This window comes from Rousettus aegyptiacus, unplaced genomic scaffold, assembly GCF_014176215.1.
Source record: "Rousettus aegyptiacus isolate mRouAeg1 unplaced genomic scaffold, mRouAeg1.p scaffold_m13_p_6, whole genome shotgun sequence".
NCBI lineage: Eukaryota > Metazoa > Chordata > Mammalia > Chiroptera > Pteropodidae > Rousettus > Rousettus aegyptiacus.
The window spans coordinates 1,182,940-1,201,719 of NW_023416309.1; the positions used below are offsets into that span (position 1 = coordinate 1,182,940).

General features: G+C 38.3%; 2 protein-coding genes across 2 annotated transcripts in view; both read left to right on the forward strand.

Moving 5' to 3' along the window:
* Positions 1-11,642, forward strand: part of TMEM273 (transmembrane protein 273) — a 49,960-nt gene extending 38,318 nt beyond the window's left edge. The window contains exon 7 of the mRNA XM_036223370.1: positions 11,517-11,642. Within this exon, the coding sequence (XP_036079263.1) occupies positions 11,517-11,528 (12 nt within the window). The 3' untranslated portion in view covers positions 11,529-11,642. The remainder of the gene's footprint in view (positions 1-11,516) is intronic.
* Positions 10,022-12,618, forward strand: FAM170B (family with sequence similarity 170 member B). The gene is made up of 2 exons (XM_016135663.2): positions 10,022-10,133; positions 11,517-12,618. Exons 1-2 carry the CDS (start codon positions 10,022-10,024, stop codon positions 12,257-12,259), a joined length of 855 nt encoding a protein of 284 aa, XP_015991149.2. The 3' UTR covers positions 12,260-12,618.
* Positions 12,619-18,780: the final 6,162 nt, after the last annotated feature.

An 18,780-nucleotide genomic window follows, 5' to 3' on the forward strand; every position in this document is an offset into this window, starting at 1 on the left:
TGAACGAATTAGATGCTGGTGGGTGGTGGGGCACCACAGTTCTCAGGTGGGCCAGAAAGACACACTGACAGTACAGATTCCAGTCAATGAGCTATCTCACTAGAACATATTTAAACAGTACAGGGACAAAGTTCATCAAATTACTATGGCTATATAACAAGTTGTCCCCAAATCTAGTGTTTAAAATGCATTTTATTGATTGAATTAAACATGGTGGAGTGAGAGACGTCCCCAGATCTCTTCCCTTAAAACAACAATAAGCTGAATATCTAAAACTCAACAAGAAACACCCAAACTGCACACCAGCATGTCTGAGCATGGGATCTGCACAAAAGAGCTACCACAGGTCAGAACCCTGGGAATCGGGTGATGGACTGGGAGAAACAAAGAAGCTGCCTCTTGTAGCAGCCGGAGCTCCCTGTAGGAAGAGGAAGAGGGGACAAGGTGCGGCAGCTTACCTGAACAGTCCTGCCTAGGAGTGCTGTGAGCTCCATGCAGCCAACGGCAGTACCCTGTCATCAGGGCAGAAAGCAGAGAAACAGGACGTGGGGATGGCAGAGAAAAAACAGCTGATTTTTACCAGCTACAGTTGCAAAACTGAGGCTGAGCCACAACCCCATTCCCCAACCCAGAAGGTTCTTCCCTCATACCTTTTAAGATAAATTACTGCGGAACCACAGGGGAATCTGAGCAAACACTACCAAAACTGTCACTAACACTGACAGGAACAGAGGTTGAGGATAGCAAGGGTGATTAAACATCTATAAGAAAGAAAAAGAAAAGACCATAAAAGCAGAGATCCAAGGAGATTAGATGCCACCTACTGGAAACCAAAAGAAAAACACCTTCTTTGCAACAGGCTAGGGACCATTATTAATAAATCTTTCTGGAAAAAAAAAAAAAAGCAGAATACAATTCCATTAATGCTCAGGCATTAATGGAAATGGTCTATTAAATACCATGAACAACCAAGATGACAAGGCATCTCAGAAGGCAGAAAGAAAGAGAAAAATCTCCAGAAAATAAGCTTACAGACATAGAAATATGCAACTTAAATGACAGAGAATTCAGAATGGTACTTCCAAGAAGACTCAATGAGATCTGAAATCAACAATTTCAGAAATTGAAAAAGAACTAGATGAGCAGAATGAGTTCTTTAGCAAGGAGATTGAAACCATCAAAAAGTAAAGAATAGACCTTCTGGAGATAAACAACACACTGCAAGAGTTGAAAAATGAAATAACAAGCATGGAAAATAGTCAACCAAATGGAGGAAAGGATCAGCGATATCAAAAACGGAAATCTAGAAAAAAGTCAGAAGGAAGAAGAGAGAAACTGAAGAATGAAAAATAATGAAAGAGAAACACGAAAGCTAGCTGATATCATTAGAAGAAGAAACATAAGAATGATGGGCATTCTCAAAGGGGAGGAAAAGGAGCAGGAATTAGAAAGCATATTCAGACAAATAGTTGATGAGAATTTCCCAAATCTAAGGAATGAGCTGGAGCTTGGAATTCAAGAAGTCAATAGAATACACAATTAGCTCTACCCAAAAGGGTTTCACCAAAACACGTTGTATTAAAATTATCAAAATCAACGACAAAGACAGAATTCTCAGGGCAGCCAGGGAAAAGAAGTTGGTAACCTACAAAGGAAAACCCAGTAGATTATCGTCAGACTTCTAAGCAGATACGTTACAAACCAGAAAGGAGTGGAATTAAATGTTCAAACTATTAAATGAAAGGAACAACCAGCAAAGAAAATGTATCCAGATAAGCTCTCCTTTAGGTATGAAGGAGAAATAAAGACCTTTCCAGACATACGAAAATGAGGGAATTCTCCACTACGAGGCCTACACTACAGGAAATACTAATAGGGGTCAGCTCACCTAGAACAAAATGAAAAAAAAAAAAAAAAACAACCACCATAATTAGGAGTAAGGTGACTAGCAGGCAGATAAAAGCAGAAGAGTGCAACCATTACTAAGAACAGGGCATTATAAGCTTAAGAATAAGAAGAGATTTGCTATAGCAAGATAGTAATAAACATTCAGAATACATAGGGACAAAGTGGGACAACAATGACTGAAAAGGGGAGGATTCAAAGATCCAAATTTGCAAAGGGGAATGGAGATAAGGCACATGCAGAAGAAAATGGACACACACACACACACACACACACACACACACACATATATATATATATATATATACACACACACACACACACAAACACATAAACATATAACTATCCTTTACATATTCATAATGGTAACCACATGTCAAAGATTCAGAACTGAAGTATATAACATAAAACAAGAAGAACCAGAGGGAAAACTCACAAAAGCCAACCAAAATAAAGAAAACAGAAGCACAAGGACAAGGAGGCAATGAAAACACCAAGCTACCAGAAAGCAAAAGATAAAATGGCTATAAGAAGACCTCATATTTCAATATTCACCCTAAATGTAAATGGACTGAACTCACCAATAAAAAGGAACAGAGTTGCAGATTGGATCAAAAAACAAAACTCAACCATATGTTGCCTCTAGGAGATATATCTCAGTTCCAAACACAAATATAGACTCAAAGTGAAAGGTGGAAAACAATATTTCAAGCAAATCACATTCAGAGAAAAGTGGGAGTAGCAGTACTAATATCAGACGAAATAGACTTCAAATTAAAAAATGTAAAGATATGGAGGGACACTTCATAATGATAAAGGGAATCATGCACCAAGAAGACATAACACTTATTAATATTTATGCTCCAAGTCAGGAAGCCCTAAAATATATAAAGCAATTACTAACAGAACTAAAGGGAGAAATAGACCAAAACACTATCATAGTAGGGAACCTAAACACCCCACTGTCCAATATGGACAGATCATCCAAACAGAAAATCAATAAGGAAATAACATCCTTAAATGACACATTGAACCAGCTGAACATAATTGACATATACAGAGCCTTCCATCCCAAAACAGCTGCTTATACATTCTTCTCTAGTGTGCATTGAACATTCTCAAGGATTGATCACATATTGGGGCACAGAGATAGCCTCAACAAATATAAGAGGGTTAAAATCATACCAACCATATTCTTTGATTATAATGCTCTGAAACTAGAGATCAACTGCAAAAAGAAAGCGGAAAGAACCACAAATACATGGAGATTAAACAACATACTAATGAAGAACAGCTGGATCAGAGAAGAAATAAAAAAACAGACCAAGAGATACATAGAAATGAATGATAATAAGAACAACATATCAAAACTTTTGGGACATGGCAAAAGCGGTCATAAGAGGAAAGTTCATATCTTACAGGCCTATCTCTAAAAACAAGAATGAGCCCAAATAAACAACCTAATGCTTTATCTTTAAAAACTACAAAAGGAATAACAGATGGTACCTAAAGTCAGTAGAAGGAAAAATATAATCAAAATTAGAGCAGAACTAAATGAACTTGAAAACAAAGAGCTGGTTCTTTGAGAAGGTTAAAAAAATTGACAAACCTCTGGCTAGACTCACTAAAGAAAAAAGAGAAAGGATGCAAATAACATCAGGGCTAGAAGAGGAGAAATTATGACTGACATTGCAAAAATACAGAGGATCATACAAGAATATTATGAAAATGCATATAACACCATATTTAACAACATAAAAGAAATGGACCAGTACTTAGAAAAATACAACCTTTCTAGGCTGAATCAAGAAGAACTGGAAAATCTAAATAGGCTGATCAGCAGTATGGAAATTGAAACAATCATCAAAAATCTATCAAAAAGGAAAAGTCTAGGACCAGATGGCTTAATCACTGAATCCTACCAAACTCTTCCAAAAAATTGAAGAGGAGGCAATACTTCCCAACACATTTTATGAGGCCAAAACCTGGTAAAGATAACACAAAAGAAGAAAATTATAGAACATTATCTCTCATGAACACAGATGCAAAAGTCCTAAATAAGATACTGGTGAACCGAATACAGGAACATATTAAAAAGATTATACACCACAATCAAGTGGGCTTCGTCCTAGCGGCACAAGGATGGTACAACAAACACAAATTGATTAATGTGATACACCACATAAACAAATCAAAAAATAAGAATCATATGATCATATCAATAGATGCAGAAAAAGCTTTTGACAAAATATTGCACCCATTTATAATTAAAACACTTAACAAAATCTGTATAGAAGGGAAATACCTTAATATGATAAAGGCCATATATGACAAGTCTTAAGCCAACGTTATACCTAATGGTGAAAAACTAAAAACCTTCCCTCTAAGATCAGGAACAAGGCAAGGCTGTCCACTGTCACCACTGTTATTCAATATAACATTGGAGGTCCTAGTGAGTGCAATCAGGCAAGAGAAAGATATTAGAGGCATCCAAATAGGAAACAAAGAAGTCAGACTGTCATTATTTGTGGATGACATGATTTTCTATGTGAAAAACTGAAAAGACTCCTCAGGAACACTACTAGAAATAATAAGGCAATACAGTAAAGTTTCTGGATACAAAACCAATGTTCAAAAATTCATACCATTCCTATACACTAATAATAAAATGTCAGAAAAAGAAGTGGAAAAAGTAATTTCTTTTGCAATTCCAACAAAAAGAATAAAATACCTAGAAATAAATCTAATGAACGTGAAGGACCTATATAATGAAAACTACAAGACCCTATTAAAAAAACTTGAAGAAGATAAAAAGAAATGGAAAGATATTTTGTGTTCTTGGATTGGAAGAATCAACATAGTGCAAATGATCATATTACCGAAAGCATTATACGGATTTAACGCAATCCTCATCAAAAGCCCATCGGCATTTTTTAAAGAAATGGAACAAAAAAATCATCAGATTTGTATGGAAACACAAAAGACCACAAACTGTCAAAGCCATTCTGAGAAAAAAGAACGAGGCTGGAGGCATCACTCTGCCCAGTTTCAAATTATACTACAAAGGGACAGTAAATAAAACAGCATGGTATGGCAGCAAAACAGATGCACAGACCAATGGAACAGAATCGAGAGTCCAGAAGTAAACCCATATTTATATGGACAAAGAATTTTTAACAAAAAAAGGGAAAAACATAGAGTGGAAAAAGGAAAGCCTCTACAATAAATGGTGCTGGGAATACTGGAAAGCCACCTGCAAAAGAATGAAACTAGACTGTTTGTTGTCTATCACCACACACCAAAATTAACTCAAAATGGATTAAGGACCTGAATATAAAACCTGAAACAACAAAATGCATAGAAGAAAACATAGGAACTAAATTCAAAGTCCTTGGACTTAGAGACTCTTATGAATTTGACCTCAAAGGCAAGGGAAGTAAAAGCTAAAATAAATGAATGGAACTACATGAAACTAAAAAACTTCTGCTCAGCAAAAGTAATTGTCAATAAGGTAAAGAAACAACCATCAGAATGGGAAAATGTATTTGCAAGCAATGCCTCCGATAAGGGCCTAATATCCAAAATATATAAGGAACTCATACAACTCAACAACGAAAAAAATAAATGATCCAATACAAAAATGGGCAGAGGACCTGAACAGACACTTCTCCCTAGTGAACATACAAATGGCCAACAAAAATATGAAAAGTGAAAAGATGCTCAACATCGCTAGCTATTAGGGAAATGCAAATCAAAACCACAATGAGATATCATCTCACACCTGTTAGAATAGCTATAATCAACAGGACAAATAATAACACGTGTTGGAGAGAATGTGGAGAAATAGGAACCCTCATACGCTGCTGGTGGGATTGCAAATTGGTACAGCCACTATGAAAAACAGTATAGAGGTTCCTCAAAAAACTAAGAATTGACCTACCATATGATCCAGCAATCCCTGTACTGGGTATTTACCCCAAAGACTTGAAAATTCATATTCATAAAGATATTTGCACACCAATGTCTATAGTAGCATGAACACAGTGTTCAGGACATGGAAACAACCGAAGTGTCCTATGACAGATGATTGGCTAAAGAAGCTGTGGTACATATATACAATGAAATATTACTCAGCCATAAGAAGAGATGAAATACTGCCATTGCAACAACATAGATGGACCTTGAAATAATCATATTAAGCAAAATAAGCCAGACAGAAAAAGTTGAAAATCACATGATATCACTTATAGGTAGGATATAAACCTAAAAGCAACAAATAAACAGGAGAAATTAACAGAGACTCATGGACATGAACAATGGACTAGTAGTTACCAGAGGGGAGGGGTGGTGGGGGAGGAAGGAAGTTGATGGGGGAGGGGGGAATTTAATCATTTTTTCATTTAAAAATAAATACATTTTACTATGCTCGTGGTTTCTGAGAATCAGAACTTCAGGGAAGATGGCTGAATTCAGTAGGGATGTCTAGTATCTGCTCTAAGTTATCTGGGGACCCAGCTGGAAGACTCAAAGGCAGGAAGGCAAAGTTTCCTAAAAGGTTCATTCATTCACACCTCTGGTAGTTGGCTGGAACTTTTGCTGAGACTGTTGACTGGAACACCAGCATGTGGCCTCTCCATGTGACCTGGGTTTCCTCAGAACATAGTGGTTGAGTCCAAAGGAGAGTAGAGAGAGTAAGAGGAGAGAGAGAGAGAGAGAGAGAGAGAGAGAGAGAGAGAGAGAGAGAGAGAGAGAGAGAGAAAGTCATGTCTTTTATGACCTAGAATCAACCATCTCCAAACATCACTTTTCTGCATCCTGTTGGTTGAGGGCAAGTCCATCCTGGTTCAAGAAGAGAAACCCCGTCTCTTGAAGCAGAAGTATCAGTTCATAATTTCACGTCTTAATAAGAGCACGTGGGATGGAAGATATACTGGGGTGGCCATCTTTGGAAAATACAATTTCCTACAGCCCCACCTAATCTTTCTTCCCTGAGGTCATCACTACTCCCATTTCTTCATATCTCCTCTGTGACTTTACATACATAGATAATAAGAATTTCATTTGGGGCTTTGGTGGAGAGGAGTTAGATGTAAGTGGGATTCGCTTGCATCTTTTTCACTTAACAGAATTTATTAGTACATGTAGGTCTTTTTCTATTTGTGACTGTATAATATTCTACAGTTTGGTTATGCTGTAATTTATATTTTTAATGGACCTTTGAAAAGTTTCTTATTTTTTCCTATTACGAACAATACTACAGTAAATATTTCTCTATTTGTTATTTTACTCACATAGCACAACATGTAAATGTTTCTCAGAAAATACTTGACTATTACAGTGCTGAATGAAGGGGTATGTCCACTTTTAATTTTCATGAGTAGAACCAGTTTCCCTTTGAGAAAGACAAGTTATACTGTTATCAAAAGCATGCAATAGTGTTTATTTCCTCGTGTCATGAGGATGCAGTATTGTCAATATTTTTAACTCTTGCTTTATGGGTGAAAATGATACCATGTATATCATGAATTTTTAATTTGTAGTTCCTTATTATAGTAGGTTGAACATTTTATATGCTTATCAGCCATCTGCATTTCTTCTTCTGGGAATCGCCTGCTCATTTCCTTTACTGAACTGTTCTTTCAGTTTCACTAAAAATCAGAGAAATGTCAATTGAAACAATAAGATTTTTTAAGCAATGAAGTTAGAAAGAAGATAACAAAGACTAAAAGATGCTTGTGAAGATTGATATCATTTAAGTATAGAAAAACACCCTTTCTTTACGACTGTTAGCTTATACTTTCTCTGCTTACTTAAAAATATAAAGGCCTTTCAAATTGCGAGGCAAACAAGCTTTTATTTGAGATAAATAAAAATAGCTACGGGAATCATTAATTAGGGAGAAGCCCAAATAGTATTCCTATCAGAAAACAAAGGCAAGGGTTATTTATGAGAAAGGAAAAAGGAACAATTACATCAATAGAAGGGAAGCATTTCTTTTGGTGCAGATAATATAACATATTGATCTTAATTCTAAACAACATTTTTAATTTTCAGTCCAGTAGCCATCAGTCTAGTAGTCAGAATAATTGCTTTCTTGTTGTCTTTGCAAAAAGGTCTCTGGTTCACAATGTTGCCCTAGGCCTAGTCTAGTAGAAGGGTTATTTGACCTATTTTAACATTCCGAGGTTTGAGGCATAAGACAGGGAGAGCAATTCCTCTGGCACAGGAGCTCTGGCTTCACTTTAAAGTGGCCTTGTTTATGGTATTGTTTACATCTTTGTAAACATTTTAAATTAAAACATAACCCTGAACCATATGAAAATATTCTCAGTTGCTTCATATGAATTGAGACCAAAGTTGATTTAATAAGAATTTTCTTTCTCATTTATTGACTGAGTCTTCTTTTCCTCCCAGACTTTTGTTATTTACTTTATCTGTTAAAAACTTGAACATATAATGTGATCTTTTTCTGGGCTCCCTTTATCTTCCACTGATCTATTTATTTTTCTGCTGGTACCTCCTTGCTTTTATAAGACAAATCTCTGGATTTATTTGGTAAGAAAGAACACATTTACAGTATTTTCCTCTCTCTACAAGAAACGCTGTCTTTGTTGGTATGTGTGAATTTCATCACTCTGTAAATTTCTGTGGGGTTTTTCTCCACACAGCGGCCTCTCATTCTGGAGAGGAATCTGTTCTAGGTGCTGGCTGTGGTGTCATGTTATTTTAGAATATTGAAATAACTTTTATTCCATCACATTTTGAACTATTTAAACACTAGGAAATCCTGGAGCAAAGACAGATGGCAGGTGGGGAGGTATGCCAGATGATATATCTGGAGTGAGGTTTGTTTGGATGGAGTAGCAGTAGGGGATTATCAGAGTGGTAGGTGAGGGCTGCAGAGATCTGAGGTACAGAGAGAAGGCAGTGCCACTAGGGAAGCACATCCTTGTCAACAGCTCCTAGGTATTCATTTATTTGTTCCTTAATTTAACAATTATTTCTAGAGTGCTTGTTAATGTGTCAAACATCATTCTAGATGTTAAGGATATAATAGGGGAAACAAATGAAGTCTCCTCATGGAGATTACATTGAAGGCAGTTGCAATGAATACAGAGAAGCCCATCATGCAGGTACACGCATCTGAGGGTAATAAATGCTATAGTGAGAAATAAAGAAGGGTAAGGTGACAGAGGGAGATGGAGGCTAAAGAGTGTTGTCTTCAGGCGGACTACTCTGATAAGGTGCTGTTTCAGCAGAGACTGAAGTAAGAGAGTAAACCATAGGAGTCCTAGGGGAGGGTGCTCCTGGCAGACAGAAGGGAAAGTGCAAAAGCCCCAGGAGGGAGCATCCTGTGTGTTTGAGTCACAAGAGCTGGGCGAATGTGAAAGTCCAGAGAGGGGACTTGAAAGACGAAATGTGCCTGGGGACACAGGCCATAGAGGGTCAAGAGGCCTAAGGGAGGCAGAGGTGGGAACTTTGGAACAGTGTGGAGGAGACAAGATTATTCATTGCACACTGTTTCCCCAGTTCAAAGTAGCTCTGTTTTGATGTTGAGGTATGACAGTGTGTATGTGAGTGTATGTGTGGTTTAGTAAATCTAGTGTGAATTTGTGCTCATGCATGTGAGTAGTTGAATGATATGTGTGTATCCGTACATGAGTATGTGAGTTTAAATGTGTGTTTTTATGCATGTTTGAGTGTGTGTGTGTCTGACTATGCATGTGTGTCAGTGTGATTGAGCATGTGTATGTTTATATAAATATCTACGTGGGTGTGTTTAGGCATTTGTGTCTTTATGTATTACATGTTTACTTGTGTCTGTGTTTTGAGTTTTTGTGTGTCATTATATAACACAAGGCAGAAAAGATCCCAAGGGGAAATGAGAACCTGGTGGAAAGCTTCTCCTGGAATCCTAGCTAGGTTTCTGTCTCTGCCATGGGTCATAGAACCGAACAATGTCACCGATGAGGTCACAGAATAAAGCTGGGATCCTAGTGACCATGGGGGCCCCAGCGACCACTCAGGCTGGGGCCAGTGGAGGGCTTCAGCACAGCCCAAGCCAACTCTCAACAAACAGCTGGAACACTGAACCCTCTGGGCCTGGTGTCAAGTCATGAAACGCCACTTTACAGACCATAAGGGAGAAGAGTCACCAATAGATGGAGCAACCCTCAGCTTGGCCAGCCTGGAGCTCACGGAGGAGAGCATGAAAGTATGCTGGCCAGGTAGGTCAAAAGAAAGAGCTAAAGGGTGCGGCAGGTGTGTTCCCTGGGAGGAAGGTCCTAGAGGAAGCAAATTAGGTGCTAGGTCACCCCTTGATACTGCTATCGAATTGTTGCATCAGCCATTACAATAGATGGTGGGTATGACTGAGGCCAATGTGAGTGTATGAGGTGATTTCAGGAGGTGTGAGGATGAAGATGTAAAATGTTAATCATTATGTGTTTTAATGTGCATTGGAAAAAAACAAGTTGACATGTCAATCCTATGATTTCGGCAGTGATACAGAACAATCCTTTATAATAAATTGATTAAAGTTAATCTTGAACATCAATTCGAAGACATCTGCGAAATGACCATGGGCAACACCTAAGGGTAACACACAGGCTTTCAGGGTGGACTGCCTGGCACTACCAGCTCTGGCTCCATCAGTCATTTAAATGCTCTGTATTTCAGTTTCCTTATTTGTCAGGTCGGAATTGTAACAATGAAATTTCTTAGGATTCTTAGAATTTTTTGAGTACTTAAAGGAGTTAAAACATGGCAAACACTTACATGATGATGAGGATACAATGTGAGTTCAAGGAGAGGGCAAGATGCTCCCTGAGTTAAGGTGGACACACATCAAAAATGCTAAAGGAGAAGGTGGAGCTGAACGGCATGGTCGAAGCAGCTTCCCATGCCTTTTTAAATTAGCTTTACTGAGCTGTAATTTATATACACAAACCTCACCAATCGTTAAGTGTAGAATCTGAAGAATTTTGACAAGTGTAAATTTGTGTAAGCACTACCACAATTATGATACAGAACATTTCATCGCTCCAAAAAGTTCCCTTGTGATCCTTTATGGTCAGTTACCCTGCGGCCTAACATCTTTGTAAACTCTGATCTGTGCTCTCTTTGGACAGTTTTACCTTTTCTAGAATGATATCTCAATGGCATCATATGCTCTGTGGCTTTTTTACCTGGCTGCTTGTATGAAGCAGAGTGCATTTAGAGATTCACTGACATTTTCCGTGCATCTGTAGTTCATTCCCTTTGGACACTGAATAGGTTTGCATTGTGTGGTAGTACCATAATCTGTCTATACACTAGTCAATGGCCATTTTGGGTTTGGTCAAGTTTTGGGCTTTTATATTCATACATTATTTGATCCTTGTTATCATGTCTATAATTTATAGATGCATCTGTCTGTACATTATTTGATCCTTATCAACACTCCATAAGGTCAACATTGTTATCATCTCTCTATTTTATGAAGAAACAGGCACAGGGAGGTGATTTTACCTGCTGAAGCACCCCTGGAGCCAGGACCTTTTCAGAGTCCTGAAGGTGGGTTTGGCACTAATCTCTTGGAGATACTGATGAAATCTTCTTTCACCTTTCAGGGAGCACAATGAGGGAGGAGTTATCTCCACAGCTGGGGCCAGCTATTCCCCACCAGGAGAACATCTGTTTCACCCCCAGAGCCCGGGGGATGCTGAGCTGGAGCAGCTCCCCATCATCCCAGTCCTCCTCTGAGTACCAGTCCTATTCCCAGTGCCAGTCTTGCTGCTCCTACCCGTACGACAATGAGGACACAGTCCAGCAAAGTGTGTGTGCCTTCTACACCCACGTGCAAACAGTGCAGGGTGTGGCTGTGGCCTGGGAGACTGAGGCTGGCTTCGAGCCCATCAGCAGGAAGCCACGCATTCATGAAGCTGAATTCATCAAGAGGCAGAGGAGGAAAGGCTCCTCTTTTGAGGTGGCTTCCAACACCGACCTGCACTGGGATCTGGAAGCCAGCAAGAACAACCGCTGCGCAGAGCAGGATGACACAGAGCTGCTGGGACCTCTGGAGAGCTGCCTGCAGGAGCTGCGGGATACCCCGGACTGGCTGGTCACCACCAACTATGGGCTGCGCTGTGTGGCCTGTTGCCGGGTCTTTCCCACGCTGGAGGCACTGCTGGAACATGCCCAGTATGGGATCCAGGAGGGCTTCAGCTGCCAGATCTTTTTTGAGGAGATGCTAGAGAGAAGGCAGGCCCAGAGCAAAGAGCAGGAGGAAGAGGAGGAGCAGAACTCTTCAAACAGCAATAAACGTCCAAAGCCCCACAAAAGGGTGCTTCCATCGCAGCAGTGGAAGCAGTGAGCTGAAGGTGATGTGCCTAGTCCTGTCCTCACTTCCTGCATCTCAGTTGTTCCTTCCTCAGCCAGCAGGATCAGAGCCACCACTGGGGCAGGAAGAGAGGAAGAGGGTTGGGAGAAGGAACCAGCAGAACATAGAGCTGAAAGGGCCATGACAAGGAAAGGAGAAGGAACCCTTCCAACAGGCACAGTATTTCAACAGAGTCTGTTTCGAAACCTGAATCCAAAGAGAAGAGAGCTTCAAGTGTTTCTGATGGCAGGTGCAAGATCTAAAGCCCATAGCATGTGGCCATGGGGATTTATATTTTTTCTGGTGGATCAAGCAGGTCATGACTCACAGTAGAGCCAACTGCAAACGAAGCTTTGGCCCTAATATTTTCATTGTTTGAAACCTATCATAGTTCCTAGTTCTATGTCTTATTATAGTAAGATTAAACATTAATAACTCAAAATTTATGGCAATGACTAATTGAATGAACCATGTTATTGGACTGAACCTATAGGAAATTACCATTTCTGTAGGTTACACCCTAGCACAGACACCTAGAGACAGGCAGCTTTCCATAGGTGGAGATGGGGGCTGGGTAAGTCCTGCAGACCCATGAGTTCAGGTATGTCAACTATATGTTTTAAAATGTTACTGCAAAATTTATCTTCATCCTCCTAATCATTTCTAGCTAAGGAGGAGGGATGTATGCATTTAAGAAAGTACATGGACGGCCCACCGTGTGTTTGGCATGCTGATGAAACATACACTCTAACCTTCCAGTGTGAGGCAGATAGAATAGGCAATTGCAGGGCAAAGGGGATGAATCACATAAACTCTTGCTTGTTGTTGAGAAGTGAAAACTTTCCAAAAGAGGTGATATTTGCAAAGGCTTAGAGAACAGGTAGAATCAGCGAGACCAAGGTTTCTCAACCTTAGCACTGTAGACATTTTAGGTTGAATAATTGTTTGTCTTGGGAATGGTGGTGGCAGCTATTCTGCCCAGTATAAGATGTTTAGTGGCATTCCTGGCCTCTACCCACCAGATATCAGTAACACTCCCTCCCCTACAATTGTGACCATCAAAAATGTCTTCATATATTAACAAATGTTCCTTAAAGGGAAAATTGCCTGTCAATTGAGAATCATTCAACCAAGCTAGACAATGATGAAGATTTTGAAGAGGGAATGGCACAATATATTTGGGCACTTGCCAGCCATTTTTCCTGGCTGGAATGTTAGATATATTTTCTCTCATACGCTCCATAGAGATTTAGAACCTACTATGTGACAGGCAATGTTCTGGGCTTGGGGAATAAATTGAACAAAACATGCATACATGCTCCTCTGTGGTGCTAGGGCCAGTGGGCAAAAATAGACTACATATTATTGGAAATAAGTATGAAAGTACCCATTTCATTACCTAGCATGGCCTAGCTTTTGCTAACTTCTCCATTACCATTCTTAGCATTTACTACTTCACTCCAGTATCATTGGCCTTCTTAAATGCTCTAGGCTTTCATACCTCAGGGACTTAACACTTGCTCTCTTCTCTGTTGCTCTTGTGGCTGACCCCTTGCTTCTCTTTGAGGTTTCAGCTTTGTCACTTTTTCAAATCATTCTGCCTTAGTATATGACTTGCTTTAAGTGCAAGTGGCTTTAAAAAGAGAAGTGACATGATCAGATTTATGTTTTAAGAAGCTCACTCTAGTTGTATATGAAATATGGATTGGTACAATGGCAAAAGGAAAAAGAAGTGGGAAGGTCACTTAGGCTGTTCCAGGTGAAGGACAGTAAGGCTTGGATAAGGCTGGTCACAAGCCAAGATAGGAAAAAGAAGATGCATTCAAGACATATTTGGAAAATAGATCCAAAAGATGGTGATAGGTAGGTGTGGGGTGTGGGAAAGGGGCTTGTCAAGGTGGATTTACAGGTTTCTAGCAGGAATAAAGGGTGAATTTTTTTTCCAGAACACAATAAACACCTTTATTAAACTGGGGGATGGTTTTGCATTAACCAACATAGGACATTTTGGAAGATGATCAGCTGTATACGCATGTACATTTGTGTGTGTGTGAACATATGTGTGTGAGTGTGTATGAACATGTGTATATGTTTGCATGTGGATGTACATACCTAAGTGCTGGGAGTGAGGGTGATAGAGGTTAGTCAGGACATGGTCAATGCTAAATGCTAACAGCACATCCAAGTGGAGATGTTAAGTGGGAAGTGGTTTATGATTAGAACCCAGAAGATAAGTCTAGATCGGAAATATAAATTAGGAAGCTAAGAGCACATGGATGGTACCATATTTAAAACCACAATAGTGGGAGGATGAGGCTAACTAGGGAGCTGGGGCAGAGTTATAGTGTGGCCTCTAAAGGGAGGAGAAATGGGGATGGCGGATCCATTTCTCAGGAGTATTCATCAAAGTCAACAAAACTAAGAAAGATTGTTTCTAGGAGGGATGAGCAGTGTTAAATATGGGAGAGTGGGAGTGAGCTGATGATGAAATATTTTTATTTCATTTGGCACATGGAGGCTGTTGACAGCTCTGATAAAAGCAGTCTCAGGGCCCGAGTTGGTCAGAGGTCAGACAGGCATGATATGAAAAACCACTGGAGACAAGCATTAGACAACTCTGTTGGCAAGTTGGTTTATAAAGGAAAGCAACAGTGGCTGTAGCTGGACAAAAGGAAACAAAAAGACAAAGATGGGGGAGAAAGTGAGTTTATAGACTAATGTGAATGATGCAGTAGAGATGGGGAGACTGAGATTGCAAGAAAAAAGTGGGAGATTGAAGGAGTCAGTAGATGAGAGTGGGTTGAATCTTGAACAGAAATGGAGGAACTGGCCCTTGATAAAAGCACCTTTGTGTTCTGTGTTTTACCCAGATGGGCAGTTAGGTTGAGTAGGACTTTGGAGCCAAAATTATGGAACTTGATTTTTTCCCCCTAAAACCTGTAAGGAGCTCCTGAGGAATTTTAAGCAAGTCCTTCTTGCTTTCATAAAAGGTTGGACTGGTGAGCCAAGTCAAGAGTGGATGAGAGAGGATTACTGGTGACAAATAGTTCAGTTAAAGAGTTGGAGGTGGGATAAGTTCAAGAACTATTTAGGAAATGAACATCTTAGATTTTGGCTAGTATTTGATGAAGGCAGTAAGAGGAAGGTGTCCAGAATGACTTTCAGGTTTTTTACCTGGGTGGCTGATTGAACGTTGGTGCCATTTGCAGATATGGAACACAGAAGGCAAAGATTTTCTAGGATGCCAATAAGTACACTTTTGAATAAGTTTAGTTTGTGGTAGAAACATTCCAGGGTTTGGGAGGGCATTAAATGGGATGAAGGTAGATTTGCAGTCACCTATGTTTGTGTGGTTAACTAATGTCATGGATATTTATGTGGGCCTCATGTTGGATGCATTCTCTCTGTTGGTCCTGGTGCAACAGGAAGCTATGAATGAACACCAGCCATGAGGATTATATTTTGTCACTATTTTTAAGATGCTGCAGAGTCAAACATTCTAAAATCGCCATGAAAAGGGCTGGAGGATCTTCGGGAAGAGAAAATAGATGGGGCAATGGCCCAAACTTTGTTAAGCTCCACTTAGAAGAGCATCTGGTGTTTGAAGGAGCTTAGTAGGCAGGTAGAATCCAAAAACTGTCTAAGGGAGGGTGGGAGAGCTGAGCCAGAAATAGTGAAGAGAACATTTCCATTTAGAAATCAGTATGCAAGGAAACTGAAATGAGGCATAGCATCTTGGCTCTAGAATTTCAGCCTTTAAAAGACAAATGTGTTAAACTGTGATATTCCAAGGGCCAAGCATTGTTCTAAACACGTCACAAATATTAAGTCATGTAATGCTCTCCACAATCCAATGAGGTGGTTCCTATGATTAGCCCTGTATTACAGACGAATAAGCTAAGACCTTGTAAAGGCAGTTCAGCTAGTATACAGTAGAATAAGCCTTCACAGCTAGGCAGCTTGGTTCCAGAGCCTATGCTCTAAACATCACATAAAAAGCAAAATTTTAATGTAAAGACAGATGCAAGACATTTAGAAAAGCCAACATGTCAATTCCACTGGCCATATTTTCTTTAAAGTGGCAGCACCTGAAGATCAGGTGGAAATGGTGGGCAATCAGAACAAATGAAAGATGAAAAGAACCTTGGGTAAAGAAACTTTTAATGTAGAGGATAACTTCAGGAGAGGGTAAAATTGTCCTTAAGATAGTAACTTGTTCTTAAAACATCTTAAACTCTGACTTAAGTATTCATTTATGATTTAAAGATATCACTTTGCAGAGACCTGGGATCTCCACCAAATAAGGCAAGTATCAGGGTAAGGGGAAATCTTCCAGAGGGATCAAGGAACCTCAAACATTTTAGATCTTGAACCACTTCAGACCCTTTATTATCCCAACCAATAGAAAAAGGTGGAACTCATTTTATGAAACTTACAGAATGCTGATAACAAAACCTGACAGAGATGGCACTAAAAAGTAAACAATATATTAATCTCACTTATAAATACAAAATAATAGCTAATTGAATTTAATAGAGTATGAAAAAGACAATTTACCATAATTGAGTTGGGGTTATCTCATAACTATAAAGACAAAAATTATTAAACCTTGCAATACTTCATATCGAAAGAAAGATCTTATGATCATCTCAGTAGATACTAAAAACACAGTATTCAGAAATAAGCCTACACATTTATGGTCAATTATTTTTTTCAGCAAAAGTACCCAGATAATTCAATAAGGGGAAAGAATAATCTTTTCAACAGATGGTGCTAAGACAACTGGATATCTGTACACAAAAGAGTGAAGTTGGATTCCTACCTCACACCGTGTATAAAAATTAAAATGAAAAATATCTAAATGTAAAAGTTAAAACTACAAAACTTTTAGAGGAAAACATAGATGCAAATTTTGTGGCCTTGGATTAGGCAATGGTTTCTTAAACATGACACTGAAAGCACAAGACAACAGGAAAAAAATTGGACTTTATCAAAATTAAAAACTTTTGTGTTCAAAGGACATTAAGGAGAAAGTTAAAAACAATCCACCAAATGGGAGAAAATACTTTCATATCACATTTGATAAGGATCTAGTATCCAAAATATGTAAAAATTCAACAATAAAAAGTCAAGAAAACTTAAAAATGGGCAAAAGATTTGAATAGAAATTTCTTCAAAGAAGATACACAAATGTCCAATAAGCACACGAAAAGATGCCCAAAATCATTAGTCTTTAGGGGAATGCAAATCAAAACCACAATGGGAAACAATTTCATACCCACTGGAATGGTTAGAATTTAAAAAAGACATAATAACAAGAGTTGGTGAGGATGTGGAGAAATTTGAACCCTCATACATTGCTGGAGGAAATGTAAAATGGATCAGCCACTTTGAAAACATTCTGGCAGTTACTCAAAAAGTTAAACATAGAGTTACCATGCAACCCAGCAATATGACACTTAAAAACACATAGGTCCACACAGAAACTTGTACATGAATATCTTAACAACACTATTTATGATACAAAAGAGTAAAAACAACCTACCATCCATCAAATAATGAATGGATAAACAAATGTAGTATCCATACAATGGAATATTATTCAGCTATAAAAAAGAATGAAGCACTGATAACATGCTACTACATGAATGAACTTTGAAAACATTATGATAAGTTAAAGTAGCCAGACACAAAAGGCTAGATAAGGTATGATTTTATTTATATGAAATATCTAAATAGGCAAATTTGTAGGATTAGAAAGCAGATTAGTGATTGCCAGAAATTCAGGGAAAGGAAGTAATGAGAAGGGACTGTTAATGGACATAGGGTTTCTTCTTGGAAAGATAAACATATTCTGGATGACAATGATGGATATACAACTTTGTGAATAAGCTACAAACGACTGCATTGTATGCTTTAAAAAGCTGAATTTTATGGTATACAAATATATCTCAATTTAAAAAGATATGCGATAAAACTACAATCATTCCTATTATAAACTTTTTAGAAATTAAGAATAGAAATTTTCTTCAGATATGGAGTATTACTCTCAAACTAAACAGCACTGAAGTCAAGTAAAATACATCATTGATTATAATTTTTATTTAATATTATGTTAGAAGTTAAAACCAATTCAGTAAAACAGAAAGACAGAAATTTTATAGATGATGGACAAGAAATTATGATTTTCAGAAAAAGACAATATACTTATCGTGAAAACTCAAATAAATGAACTAAAAATTATTGAGCAGGGAGGTAATCAAAGGATTGGAGTATAACGTGGATATCAAAAGCTTTCTTTTGTATTATATGTGACTAATTAGAAAATAATATGGAAAATATTCCATTCGCTCAATAAACAGATATTCCTGGAAATACTACAAATGCAATGAAGTGTCAATGTGATTAGCTCTACCTGATAATTATTGATAAATTTTTATTTTTCTGTAATTTGCAGTATTTTTTAGAGGTTTATATATTTATCAAGTATGACTTTTATAATAAAAAGGCAATGA

Coding starts and splice junctions, on each gene's coding strand:
- FAM170B (XM_016135663.2), top strand. CDS start 10,022: ATGAAACGCCACTTTACAGACCATAAGGGAGAAGAGTCACCAATAGAT. Junction 10,134..11,516: donor CATGAAAGTATGCTGGCCAG/GTAGGTCAAAAG, acceptor TTCACCTTTCAG/GGAGCACAATGAGGGAGGAG.